This window comes from Poromitra crassiceps (assembly GCF_964638095.1).
Source record: "Poromitra crassiceps genome assembly, chromosome: 6".
Lineage (NCBI taxonomy): Eukaryota > Metazoa > Chordata > Actinopteri > Beryciformes > Melamphaidae > Poromitra > Poromitra crassiceps.
In genome coordinates, this window is record NC_139627.1 from 36,397,182 (window position 1) to 36,411,951 (window position 14,770).

At 46.2% G+C, this 14,770-nt stretch overlaps 1 protein-coding gene across 1 annotated transcript in view; it reads left to right on the plus strand.

Annotated features, from left to right (window-relative positions):
• The window catches only part of abi3bpa (ABI family, member 3 (NESH) binding protein a), a gene marked incomplete at its 5' end in the record, with an annotated part of 35,027 nt that overhangs the window by 9,353 nt on the left and 10,904 nt on the right, over nucleotides 1-14,770 (plus strand). The window contains 11 exons of the mRNA XM_083638214.1: nucleotides 16-195; nucleotides 573-641; nucleotides 1,155-1,287; nucleotides 3,036-3,217; nucleotides 3,430-3,479; nucleotides 4,317-4,365; nucleotides 5,121-5,186; nucleotides 7,438-8,106; nucleotides 9,905-9,982; nucleotides 11,749-11,937; nucleotides 13,419-13,484. Of these exons, the coding sequence (XP_083494340.1) occupies nucleotides 16-195; nucleotides 573-641; nucleotides 1,155-1,287; nucleotides 3,036-3,217; nucleotides 3,430-3,479; nucleotides 4,317-4,365; nucleotides 5,121-5,186; nucleotides 7,438-8,106; nucleotides 9,905-9,982; nucleotides 11,749-11,937; nucleotides 13,419-13,484 (1,731 nt within the window). The remainder of the gene's footprint in view (nucleotides 1-15; nucleotides 196-572; nucleotides 642-1,154; nucleotides 1,288-3,035; nucleotides 3,218-3,429; nucleotides 3,480-4,316; nucleotides 4,366-5,120; nucleotides 5,187-7,437; nucleotides 8,107-9,904; nucleotides 9,983-11,748; nucleotides 11,938-13,418; nucleotides 13,485-14,770) is intronic.

The window sequence follows — 14,770 nt, forward strand, 5'->3', positions numbered from 1 at the left end:
TCCTGCCTCCCTCAGTGAGACGTCAGAACATGAAGGTACGCATCAACGCCACGGGAGACACCATCGTGATGAAGTTTCTGCGTCCCAGCGCCGACACCAAGCTGGAGGGCTACATCCTAGGCTACGGCAGCAGCATGTTCTCCAAACAGTACATCCAGCTGCCTGAGAACGGACAGCCCTATGAGACCGAGATTGGTGAGAGAGACTGTTTACTTTTGACTTTGTGTCTGTCAGTCCGTTTCACAATCGTGATCTATTCCAACTCCGCTTAGAGACCAGTGTACCGGACTGCTACGATACACGTGTGCTGTGTTGTATTTTGACCCTTTTAGTCATGGCTTCACTCTGTCCCTGAGAGGCAGGAGCACATCTGTGGAGGCTCTGTGTGGAGCTCCAGCATCCCTGACCTCAGCTAGCAACCCAGCTTCTGCTCGTCCTCCTTCTCCCAGCCCCTTGACCTTTAGCCTCAACATAAGTGCTCCTGTGCCGCGGCCTGGCCTGTTTCATGTCGGCACATAAAAGAGCAGGTTCCATAGAACTAACCTGCAGTCTGTCTCTCTGCTTGTTTTCAGATGCTGAGCCCAAGTACCTCATCGCTGTCCAGTCCATCCCAGCCAACGACGTGAAAAAACAGTGCACAGGTAAATGCATCTATAAGAAGCGAACTGGAAATATGAAGAAATCGGGGCGTCCGCATAGTGCAGCGGTAGATTCACCTGCCTACCAACACAAGGGTCGCAGGTTCGAGCGCCCGTGTTGCCTCTGCCTTGGTCGGGGCGTCATACAGCCACAGGCCACGTCTGCGGACGGGAAGCCGGGTTAGGTGTATGTGTCCTGGTCACTGCACTAGTGCCTCCTCGGGTCGGTCGGGGAGCCTGTTTGCGCGGGAGGGGAATTGGGGGTAATAGGGTGATCCTCCTGCACGCTACGTCCTGCCGGTGAAACTCCTCGCTGTCAGGTGAAAAGAAGCGGCTTTGCGACTGCACATGTATCGAAGGAAGCATGTGCTAGTCTACGGCTCTCCCCAGATCGAAAAGAAGAAAAATGTTTAGAAATCAACACCAAAGTGATATAGTGAAAGTGACATTGAGACATGAACACTTTAAAGTGGAGGTGGACATGAACACTGAAGTGAGATGTTTGCTCCCCCTCAGGTAAAGTGGAACTGCAGAAGCCGCTGCACTTGGTCATTGGATCTGTGACGCCCACCTCTGTTCTTCTGTCCTGGGGCACGCTGCTGAAGACTCCCTATGAAGGCAACATCATGAATGACTGTCTTGAGGATGGGTGAGTTTATGCACAGACGTGCGCGCGCACACACACACACACACACACACACACACACACACACACACACACACACACACCCATCACAAAGTGAGTGACTGCAAAGTACGTAGGGTTGAGTGAGGACACTTGGATGGGCTGCGAGGTGTCTTCTTCACACCCGTCCAGTCAGACAGTTCCCATTCCAGTCATTTTCCAGAGCAAAGACAGAGATACAGGGCAGTAAAGATGCACAGATGTGCCAGAAGAACAGTGAGCCACGCCTACGCATGAAGCTTCATTTTCAGCCTTCTCATTTCATGTATATTGACTGTACAGTAGTTGAGGTCTGCAGAGAAACAGATGGAGGAAGGGTGAGTCACACACACAGACGCAGCACACCCACACACACGGTGCAGAGGATCTGGCATAACTCGGTACTCTTGATACGAGCAGTGTATGACTCCCTTAAGTCTCTCAGGTTACGGAGCAGTGGAACCAGGATAGGGAGTGCATACAGGTGTAAAGGAGAAGAGTTGGCCCACGCAGCCTAAGTGACACACTCCTCTCAGTGAAATCCCCGTTCTCTTTTTATTCACTTTATTCTTTGCACATATAAGGACGCTTCTGCATGACGTCATTTTGTAATCGTCTTTCCGTTTTAGACACGGAAGTAGATTTCGCCTACCTTTATAATTTTTAGACTTGCCAAAAAGCTGTTTTCAAGCAAAAAAAAACTGTTATAAAGTTTTAATATTTTGTCGGATGAGAACGTAACATTCATGTGACGAGTTTATCAGAATAACACCTATTTGGACATTTTTAACGAGCAGCGAGGAGCTGGCTGTGTGACCGGCTGTCAACCCCTACAGTAGGCTACTGCCTAGTCTCTCCCCAGACTCAAATATTACGTTGAATCGCTGCGCTCCGCATACTACACAGTGTATCAGCGTAAGAACTCTCATGGGTCTGGCATCGAGACTAGCTACTGCCTGGCAGTGAGAAAACAGTCCACGTGCTTTTGTAACTAATGTTAAATGCCGACCGGGTACAGCCATCGGATCCTCGCAGCAGTAACGCTATGAACATGTAACTGTTGGCCGCAGTGTAGCTTCTGAATGTTGCCAAACTTCATTCATAGAGTGACATTTTGTTTTGAAATTTTGAAAATCAATGTCTTGCTTGCACCTGTTTTACTTCCTGCTTTTTAGACACAAAATGGCTGATTTGAGTGGGATGTGAAATGGGCGGATTCCAAGTTGTTGCCACAATTTTCTTTTTTTGCCACAATTGTGAAACTGCATTGGAAACAACTGAAATTGTATCACGCCATGGCAGACATTTTCACTTGTTTGTAAGGAAAACTCAAGACTTGTTAAATGACATTTCTTCAGTGCTTCAGCACAATGAGTGCATACAATTCTTTCGTTTTTTTTTTTTTTTTTGATGGGTGGCCTAAGTGGAAATCAAATTGTTAGTGCCATACACCTATTGAGATTTACAGGAGCACTGTCCCCCCCCCCCCCAATATTTTATTTGTCAATGCTTTTCAGAACACAAGAACAAAATTGAACAGTCTCAGACAGGAAAAAGAGAAAAGAGAGAGAGAAAAAAGTAGACATATATACATTACATTACAATGTGTTTACCAGCCGCATGAGGCGCTTATAACCACTATGCAAAATGTAATCAAATAATAAATAGGCTGTATTGTCTATACAGCAATCTGTACTGTATCAATTTGTAATTTTGCTGTGTCTATGGCCCAGACACTACACAGTGCGTTACCGTGAGAAGGCAAGGAAGTGGAACTATCAGACGTGCCCAACCAGCGACACAGTCATTGATAACCTGAAGGCCAACACAAACTACGAGTTCGAGGTCCAGCCCACCTCTAAGGAGGGCAGTGGTGGCTGGAGCAAGCCGGTCATTCACAACACCAACATGGGAGGTACGTCACCTAAACACATTACATATTGTACATGCATGTGTCTGTTTAGTTTGCATTGGCTCACTACTGAGGACCCTCTCTTTCAATCAAGAATCATGATCCACATCTTGAGCAAAGCATGTTTGAAAGGCGGTTTTAATTAGTTCCATTTCTTTCTATTAGTTCCACTGTGTTGATTTCTTTGGGGGTGTTTTTTGTGTTGTGTCTTGCAGAGAATAAGCCCATCCAGAAACTCTTTAAGCCACGCCCTGTCAAGCCTGTGGTATGTATTGGACACATTCATTTCACATTGATTTGAAAGTGTTGTCACTATTTACTATTACTATGATCTTTTTGTACATCATTGTTACAGCATAGGCTTATTGGCATCTATATAACTAGCTATAGCTAAATGAAATGAAACTGAGAAATAAGTGAAAATAGTGAAACTGCACAGGTGCAGTGCTCTTTCTCCAAATAAATATTTTCGGAGACTAAGTGTGTATTTGGTACAGGCAGTCATATGCTTTAGAGGCTGTGTAGTGAGCTTTAGTGAGTGTATGATGGTCTCATGGTTGTTTGCATCATTCATTTTCCATCCGACTGCTGAATGGAAACAGCATCGGTGCAGCCAGGGCTGACCAAGCCAAGGGAGAAGTCCATGGCTAGCTAACTTGTGGAGTGGAAGAAAGGAGAGAAAACGAGTCACAGAAGAAAGGGGAGAAAGGACAGTGGCGTGCAGGGGCGTTGAGAAGAGCAAGATGGAGCTCCGGAGGACTGTTGGCACTGATTTTCTGACTTTTCTGCACTGCCGTTGTGTCACGTGCGCCTGGCCCCTCGCTCATAAAGTGCCACAGCTGCCGAGCATCAGCCGGAACGCTGGCACTTCCAGAGGGAAACTTGGAATAACGAGCTGCCCACCGGGGAGTTTACAGATTTGACACGGAGTCCAGGGCCATGGAGTTATGCAACAGAGACAGAGAGAGACAGATGCATAGAGAGGTCCTGAGCACAGACTGTTCATTTACAAGTGGGGCTTCTTGTGCTGATGATGTGACTCCATTGGTCTGTTACAAACTAATGACATCTTCCTTCCCCTTGTCCCCTTTTCTCCCGACAGAAACCCTTCATGTCACCTCCGCACTCCTTCCCCTTTCCTGCTCGTCATGGTAAGCCAATAGAGACACGCCCCTGCCTATGGTCAAACCCCCTGAACCATATTTCATAAGGCAACAGGTTTTCTACAGAGTACTGTGATTTATCGCTGCTCAGAAATGTCTTTCAGCCCTTCACACTGACCCCTGCTTTAAGACCCAGCACTGGAAGAATCTTTTTTTGATTCATCGTTTCCCAGACAGGACCTCATCATATCCAGTGCGGTGTCATTTTAATCTTCATTTTCTGGTTTATTGCAGGTGACGAGGAAAGCTGTGTTCAAATTGTTTGTCCATGCTGGCATGCATAGCAAAATAGAAAAACAGTTCCTGGAGAAACTGTGCGGGCTTCAGTTAGACAGGTGGTCAGTTAGATGGGATATTACTTAGTTTAGTCAGTTAGGTTAGTTAGTCAGTTAGGTAGTCAGCTAGACAGGGGATTAGACAGTTGGTTAGTTAGACAGGTCTCTTAGGAAAATCATAAAAAAGAAGTAAATAAGAAATAAACAAGTTAAATACCTGAAAAGGTTGAATACACACCCCTCATTCCTATACTGTAGTAGCTGAGTTGTTTGAATCATGTTTCTAGGAGTAGATGAAATTCTGCTATTTAACAATTAAAGGTTGTGAATCAAGCTTTGTGATATACAGTATGGAGGTCAAGCCATATTCTAACTTGACACTTGTCTTTTTCAGGACTCTGCAGGGCTTCTTAAGTGTTGATCTACTGACTCTTTGATATTGACCTCATCTCCCTTTGTCCTTCCCAGTTCTCAATAACAGGACCCAGGGCAGACTGCCCCTCTTCCGGAACGTAGCCCCAAAGACAACCCTTGGTAATGACCTTTGTGACCTATAGCCGAGGTCAGACGGTTTTACGGATCCGGGAAAGCTCTTGACCTTACCTCTGACCTTCCTCCTTCTTATATGTCTTCTCCATCGCTATCTCTCAGGAAGTCTTAGCTCATTGTTTATCCACACTAATCCCCCCCCCCCCCCCCAGTACATCCTACAGGGCATACATGTAATACCTTTTCTCCCATATCTCCTAATGAACATTATATTCCTCAGCTCCAACCACAACTACTAGGCAGGATACTCTCCTGTCTACCACACAGGATACTCTCCTGTCTAGTACAACTCCTGGACCCACAATGCGTCTGGTCACCAAACAGCCATTCGGTAAACAGTGAATGATGCTATTCTTTTTCAAAGAGCTTCATGGCACTCAGCCTGGCTGTGTGCAACCACAGGCTTGGCAGACTGTATTCTGGAGGTTGTCTTGTTTGTAAAGAGCTGCATGAGCAAGAGTGGCATGCTCTGAGTAAGAAGCGAGGCCCTCCCTGTGGAAGCCAGCCAATGGTGTCAGATGTTTGCTTTGAAACAAGGGTAAGGTAGGTGGCCTTGGCTGCATGGCATTTTTGCAAAACAACGTAACTCATTGGAATTATGAACAATTATTGGCCTCAAGGTTCTGCTATGTTTGTCAGTTATTTCTGCACTTAACTGATGGATTTGCAAGAAATGATCTACTTTTTTTTTGTAATTATAGAATCAAATCTTAAATCACTTTTAGTCATTAATATGTGACTATTAGTGTGCCAGCCAACAGTGCTGTAGAGGTCTGAACATGAATAGCATTTATCTAAAGTAACCACATGTTACTGGCTACTTTTCCCATTCTCAGAGGGAGAAGGACCTTTGACCAACACTGAGAACCTTGTGTACATGTACGTAGGTGCTGCTGATTCACGGAATCCATTACAGATCAGTCACACCCCACAAATTGTAAATGAGTGATTCTCCACTGTATTTCTCAGCTTTCCAGTGTGCGTCTTTCATTTCTGTGCCTTTTGTCTACCCATTTGAGAGACATCCTTGCCCTTAAATCATTCCATGAGATTATATACAGTATGTTCACTCCCTGCGCACTTTCACCATCAGACATTTCCTTTCAATATTGATGTTTATTCATTAGTATCTTTTTACTCGATACAAGTCAGAGGCTTTTGCTTTCAGCCGGATGCTGTTTAGATGGTGTGAAGTCTGCATGACAAAGCTGCATGCACCACTCTCTCCAGCAGGAACTCAGCAGATCTTCTAAGATGATCTTCTCTGAATTAATATCCTGTCCTTTTGAATCTGAATTGTCCTGTTCTTTCCCTTTGTCCTCTTCTCCCACATCTATCTTTCAGTTGCACATTTCATCTCAATCCTCATCAAAATCAGACAAAGCCAGCCTTTTGACACATTTGGACTCTTTTCAACAGGGCAAGCCAAGGAAATAATTAGTTAGGTTAGGTGATCCCTGTTCCTGGTTGGTTGGCCAGCCAGTTCCACTGAATTACCATGTTCCATTCATGATAAGGTTCATACAAGGACATGGTGGTATGCTGATCTATATATTGTTATGTAACTCAGCTACCGTAACACCACCGCTTTGACTATTTTTCCAAACCCCAGAGCAGAGGGCGTGTAAACATGACATGCTCATAAAGATGAGTAGAAGTAGGAATTCCGTGTTATCTATTGCTTGCTCTCCTTTCGTCCCCCCCCCCCCTCTCTCTCTCTCCCCCCCCCCCCCCCTCTCTCTCTCTTTAGGTAAACATCTGATCAGATTGAACAATCAGTCTCAAATGGTCTGCCAGAATCCCACGACAGGCGATCAGTCAGCAGTCATTAAACTCTCATATCTCACAGCCGCTTAGAGGCACAACCAATAGATTTGGATGGCCGTCACTCACAGGCACACTAGGCCTGGTAGCTGAGTCGGTGTAGTAACACAGTTGTTACATTGCAAACCGTTCCATATGGTCTGCTTGAGTTTGAAATGAGATCCCCTCTATTAGACTAGATCATTATTGAACTCATAGTTTAGTCCAGGATAAGCTCTGTGATCTCAGGCCAGCTGCTGTCCTCTATCTGTCTTTATTTCCTGCTTTCATTGTTTTCTAGATAATCAAAATACATTTTGTGTTATTTTGTTTTGTCAAAGAACCTATCCTACAGAAGATTATATTTGATATTGTATTTACAGTACAGTATTGTGGCATTATTGCCATATTTTCTCTCTCTCGCACAACCCAGGAGGAGGAGACCTGTCCAGAACTGTCTTCCCTCCTTTCCTGATGGACCCTTTAGCTCCCAAGCCCCTCCCTCCACTGCTCATTCCCACCACTGTTGCCTCTGTGACAGTCTCCCATACAGATAGACATAGGCACACGGGGCATGTCCAACCCCATCCCCAATCTCAACCAAAGACCCAGTCCCAACCTCAACCAAAGACCCAGCCCCATCCTCAACCACAACCAACCCAACCTCAACCAAAGACCCACCCCAAACCACAACCTCGACCGAAGACCCACCCCAAGCCCCAACCACAACCTCGACCGAAGACCCACCCCAAGCCCCAACCACAACCTAAACCAAAGACCCAACCACAGTCCAAACCCCGACCACAACCTAAACCAAAGACCCAACTCAAGCCTAAGCCCCAGCGACAACCTCAACCAAATACCCAGCCCAAACCTCAACCACAACCTCTACCAAAGACCAAGCCCCAACCTATACCCCAGCATCATCCTCACCCTAGGTCCCAACCACTATCTCAACCAAAGGCCAAGACCCTGTCCCAACCCCAACCTCAGCCTAAACCATACCTTCTGCCTAGGCCCCAACCTCACCCTGGGCCTCAGCCTCAGACCAGGACTCACTCTGCGCCCACCAGGGTCACCCCAACACAACGAGTCCCTACGGGTAAAGACCCTACTTTTTCCCACCAGCAATAAAAAAAAAAGTCTTAATCTAAAAGGACATTTTAAAGGGGGCATATTGATGTTATATATATATATATATATATATATATATATATATATATATATATATATAATTAGTGTTCAATACGTTATTGACACTGTCAAAATCTGAATCTGATTTGATGTTAGATCAATCAGTTATTTGCATTAAAAAAAGATTTAGGTAGCTTCAGATGATCTCTATTTAACACAGCACTTTGTCTTTGTCTTTGAGTAACTTCCAAAAATGCTTACATCTTTCCAATGTGGCGGGTGGACACTATATTTCCTACCTCCAACCTAGTACCTACAACCCGTTTGCGATATATTTTTCCCCATGATGGCGAAGGCATGACCCGCCCTTCTATGCCTCTGATTGGCCTAGCGTCAAACATTCATCCAATCACATTCGCTTGGCTATCCTGCATCTCTTTCTACAGTCTGTGTTCAGTAACCTCGCATCACCAGCATCTAGTGGTCAGAGAGACAGACAGCAATTTTGCTTGCGTACATGAAAGATGGCACTGTGTTTATTGTTTTTATAATCTGGTCTATGGTTTATAACGCTGCTGCTACTCTGACAGTGCACGTATGTAGCCTATAGCCTAGACAAATATTTTCAGGACATAACAGCCATTTAAATTGGAGTTGTCTACTACTTTCATATTGCCATACTTGGTAACTGTTTTATAAAACAATAGCTCCCTTCAGGCCATGATATATGCTTATTATACCACACCTATGCCTATGGCGTCGGTCGAAGCACGACCCTTAGATGTGGTATAATGGGCATATATCAACAACGCCCGTTCTGGTCATTATAGAGCAAGATGATGGCTTTCACTACACACAACACTATTTACGTAGGCTACGTTACATATTTGCGGGAGTGGATGGAATCTCGCACTTGTACGGATGTGACAGAGGGAAACGTGAGTTTGTTTACTGCGTCGCATGTAGATAACGAGGAGATCCCACAACTTTCTTTTAAGGGGGCACCGTGGCCAGTTCAAAACAGGGAATGCCAAACTGGCCATGTGGAGAGTTAATTTTACAAGGGGCATTACCAAACTGCGGGGCATCCACCGCTGTTTGACCGTGCTATTCCTGCTCTGGATGATGGCCTATAGGCGACACTTGAGCCACTTTTAGACATGGCCCTGAGCCTGAGCCGGGGGATACGTGAAGTGTACCCTTTCAGACATGAGGCATGTTGCTTTCATACATGTGGAGCACCTCCGGGTGTAAAGTAGAGAGGGGGCGGGGGTGGGAGGAATTGGGGCATGACCACACAATGGGGAGTTGTGAAAACTGACCACACAGCTGCACTTCACTGTCTGAGCATAGCCTTAAGTGAATCGCATTGACATTCAACAAACTATCACGACATGCAGAGTCTGAAAACAAGTTGCTAAAAATACGTAATGGGCGATAACTGCCTAACGTTCATGGCATATAATCGTTTGCGCATAACGTTGGTAATTAATTAAACAACTCACGCCCAGATGCATCGATTTCCTCGAGTCTCAAGCGCTACAAAGAAAACAGGTATTTGCTATGTTCAGTCCTAAAATGCATCAATCCTACTAGAATTATACAGAATACAGGAAGCTAGACGTTTTTACCTACAAAATAAAATCAATGTTGTATTACTTAGTAACAAAAAATCTGAATAGGGTAGGGCATGCCCCCTTTAAAAGTCAAGATTATCTTCAGATAAACATTATCTTCGGATAAATAGCCAGTTTATTTCCACACAGCTCCAAGTCCACCAGAAGAGGGCAAGCCTCTGCCAAGACCTGCCCTGGCTACAGAGAAGGCCAGTAGTAACAATCAGGGTAAACACCATTACCATCTCTGTTGTCATCAATCCACATGGAATCCAGTGCTTTCAGTGGTACTTCCACCTGTCCATCAAACCATTGGATGACGTTACTGCTTCCCCATTACTCAACTTCCATTCTACCACCCACCCCACTCCACCCCACCATTACTCCTGCCTCCATCTCTGCCTCATGTTCAACCAGCACACCCACCCCCCACCCCTGCCCACTTACCTATCTAAATGCAAGAGGACGTTCAAGCAATTTGAGAGCATGATTTATCAATTCCACGTTCAGATTTTGGACCCTTGGACTCAAAAAGCCCCCGCGTGTGCTTAAATTTGCTCTGCTTGTCCTCAAACTGTACTCTCACACTCAAAGGTTTTCTGCTTGGACAGATTTCCTGCACTCGCACTCAAAAATCCCCTGCTCACACTTACATTTACTCTGTTCACACTCAAACTCTGTGCCTGCATGCAAATGTCCTCCCCTCCCCCTTCAAACTGCTTCTGTGGGCTCTTGAAACTTCTGCTCTTGGATCTCTTCTCTCCTCTCAGATTTGTTGTGCAACAATCCTGTCAGAAATCCACAGCCAATAGAATGCCAGGATAGTGACACATGATTGCTGGGTCGGGGATCATGTGACACTATCCTGGCATTCTATTGGTTGTGGGTTTCTGATAGGGTTGTGTCACAGAAAATCCAAGCGCAGACAAAAGATCCAAGAGGAGAAATTCCAAGAGAGAGAACACTCAGTTTGAATGGAGAGGGGAGACATTTGAATGGAAGCACAGAGTTTGAGCACAATCAGAGAAGATCTAAGCGTGAGTAGGGGATATTTGAATGTGAGTGCATGGAATCTGTCCCTAGCGTAAAGTTTTGAGTGCAAGTGTATAGTTTAAGGACAAGCAGAGTACATCTGAGCTTTTTGAGTCCAAGGGTCCAAAATCTGAACGTGAAATTGATAAATCATGCTCTCAAATTTCTTGAACAACCTCTTGCATTATGATAGGTAAATAATTCCATAGATCCAGCAGACCACGCACAGCCAGAGCAGACCAGCTCACCCACGCACAACCAGAGCAGACCAGCTCACCCACGTACAGCCAGAGCAGACCAGCTGACTTTCACCCTGCCCACGTACAGCCAGAGCAGACCAGCTGACTTTCACCCTGCCCACGCACAGCCAGAGCAGACCAGCTGACCCACTCACAGCCAGAGCAGACCAGCTGACCCACTCACAGCCAGAGCAGACCAGCTGACCCACGCACAGCCAGAGCAGACCAGCTGACCCACGCACAGCCAGAGCAGACCAGCTGACCATGCACAGCCAGAGCAGACCAGCTGACCATGCACAGCCAGAGCAGACAGCTGGCCATGCACAGCCAGAGCAGACCAGCTGACCACGCACAGCCAGAGCAGACCAGCTGACCCACGCACAGCCAGAGCAGACCAGCTGACCACACACAGCCAGAGCAGACCAGCTGACCACACACAGCCAGAGCAGACCAGCTGACCCACGCACAGCCAGAGCAGACCAGCTGACCATGCACAGCCAGAGCAGACCAGCTGACCACGCACAGCCAGAGCAGACCAGCTGACTTTCACACTCAAATGTTAATTTATGCCTCTCATTTCACTCTTCATTTCATTCTTCCTTCACTCATTCCTTTTCACTACATCATTTATTCCATCCAGGCTAAGCTATCGTAAAGCTATCGTGCTTGGAAGTGGATCATCCCTAACCTCCCCAATTGCCCCCTTCCTTTCTGTTCATCTAGGTACTGGCATCCAGAGATTATCCACTGCTGCCGTTCCTCGCTCTACCATTAGATCATCGGCTACACCGACAGCCAGAAACACCACGCAGTCTCGCGCCCGGGTGTCTCCTTATGCCACTCCTAACGGCCTCAGACCATTCTCCCCACCCAGGGCCTCCAACTCCTCCCACAGCTCCATCACTCCTGGGGGTAATGGAGCACGCACTTTGCCTCTTTTTCTATCCCCTCCCCATGTGTCTACCTCAGATGATTCCCTCTCTCCCCTCATCACTCTCTCACTCTGTCCTGCTGCTGTGCACACAGGGAGACAAACGGCACACAACCACCCAGTGTTGCAGGACTCCAGTCCAGGACTCGGACTCGACTCATTTTCAGGACTTGTGACTCGATTTGGACTTGGACTCGAGCATTCATGCATTTGGACTCGGAAGTTGGAGACTTGGACTTGTTAATTGACGGTTTTTGTTTTTGTTTTTGTTTTTGATATTTTTTCTGTAATAGGCAATAATAATTTGGCATAAGATATTGATAGCTACTGTATATTAATACCGTGACATTCAATTTCATGCAAGTGTAGGCAGGTGTGTTCAACCTACATGTGGACTCGAGACTCGACTCTGACTTGAGATATAGTGACTTGACTACGACACTGCAACCACCACTCTGGTGGGGCATGGCTCTTGATTGAGCACAGGGTCTGTCAGTGAAGTGAGGCACATTTTATTTGAATGTTTTGCGATAGTCTGGACTGACCCCGGAACCAGTCTGGACTGACCCTGGAACCAGTCTGGACTGACCCCGGAACCAGTCTGGACTGACCACGGAACCAGTCTGGACTGACCCCGGAACCAGTCTGGACTGACCACAGAACCAGTCTGGACTGACCCCGGAACCAGTCTGGACTGACCACGGAACCAATGTCAACAATGCATTTTGCCTTGCTTCTTGCCTCCTACAGTCCACGTGTCTCCCACGTTCTTCTACATGTGCTCTCTGAGGCCCTCCTATTCGGTGTGTATTTCACACCTTTACCTCCAGGAGCAGTGGCGTCTCTGGGGTCAGGATCGTTAACATGATTTACGTTCCCTCTTGCTGGCCTGGTGGGAAGTCTGGCTGCAGCTCTGGCCAGAACACACCACATTTACACCAGGCATGCCAAGCCAAGCACTGTGCAGCCAGCACTACCCGCCACAGCCAGTCTCTCCCTCTCGTGCTCTCCCTCACTCGCTCAATCACTAACTCACACACACACACACACACACACACACACACACACACACACACACACACACACACACACACACACACACACACACACACACACACACACACACACTGCACACATTCCTCACCCAAAAGACTGAAAGAAGAGTGGAAGGTGATGAAAAGTTAAAAGATAGATGTTTCTCCATGATGGCTTTAAAGCCATGCCAGTTCCACTTGTATATCCATAACATATGTAAAACCAGGTGGTTGAAAACACAAACAACTGCCCAGCTGTATTCTCACTGAAAAGAAAAGAAAAAAGTATTGGAAAGTACATAAAACAGACTTTTCTCCCTTGGTGCATCCCAGTTGCATTGCATATCTCGCCCGTGGTGTTTTTCTCATTTTTCTCCTGTTTGGCATGTGGACACATTTTATAACGGAGCCTTCTCTCCCTCCAACAGCCGATGGGGAGTATCATAAGGGCCACGCTCTTCCCAAACCTGTGGTGCGGTCCAAAGTTAAAACTGGTAAAGACAAAGCGAGATGATCACCCTTCAGTGTCCCTCACCCACTAACCTAAGACTGTTCTGTCCCGTCCCACACAGACTGACCTGTGCTTTTGTCACAATCCTCATGTGCTCTGTGAATGGGCAGCTTGTCCATCTGTCAGCGTGATTGTCTGGTCTTGGTCTGTGTTGTCCAATAACGTATAGCATTGTTAGGCTAGTAGACTGAGACTGAAGCCACATATTTTTCTCTTTGTCACCAGGTTTTTGACTGCAACTTATTTAGACTTTTGCACATATGGATCTGCAGTTATGACTACGCCAGACCTGGCTCAGCTGCTTACTGAACGGCTTTGAATCATTTGAAGATTAGCTCCAGCCTGCTTGCCTTGGAGTGAACGCTGGATGTGGTTTTTGCACCTTTTGGTCAATCACATTGTTTCCATTTTGCCAGGCAGGCTCAATATATCACAGAATCCATCTCAAATAGTAAGGCAGCCCGTGCCTGGATCACATGTATTAATGGTGACACTCCTCTCACTCCTTGTTGTTTGGACTTGTGAGGAGAGGTTATGCTTCAGTCCCATGTCACAGCTGGTGTGTGTTATTTCTGGAAACTTGGACAGTTTCAGAGGTCTTCAAGGAGTCGCGAGGCTCTCTAGAAGCAGCTCTACAGAAAAAAAAAGATATATTCATCTTGCCTGCCGCTCTACACACTTCTCCAAATGTAGGAACTTCTAACAAATTGTCAGTCTGTCTGAAGGCTTTCCCAACGATTTCCACCTTTTTTATGAGGGGGAATCAACACCCAAGTCTATAAAATAACAATAACAGCCCGTGTCAAATATGAGGATATGATATGAAAGTGTTTATCATTCACTTTAAACAACACGTTGCTACTCTGTGTAATAGATAAAGGCTGGTGCAAAAAGCTGCTTCTGGCAAAACGTTGAATTTGAGTGTGTCTCAAACATTTTTCATCCACCTCAGTATTACACAGGCATCTCAACTTCAATTCATTTCAAAGCCTTGCTGCTTTAGCTTTAGTGGACTGCAGGTGCGTAATGGACAGTGTCCATCTGTGAATCCCATCCATGAGCTCCTGAGTGTGTATTGCAAAAGCAACAATCCCAGTGATATGAAACACTGCTATGTATTTCTCTGGGAATCATTTTCTGGATGGAATCTCTGTATTTTGACTGCATATATTTTTACGTTCTCGCCCGGAGACGAGAGTATCTGACAGAAGGCAGCCCTCACACTGCTGCTGCTGTTTTAACTCACAGATCAGAACAGCGTAAGCTATC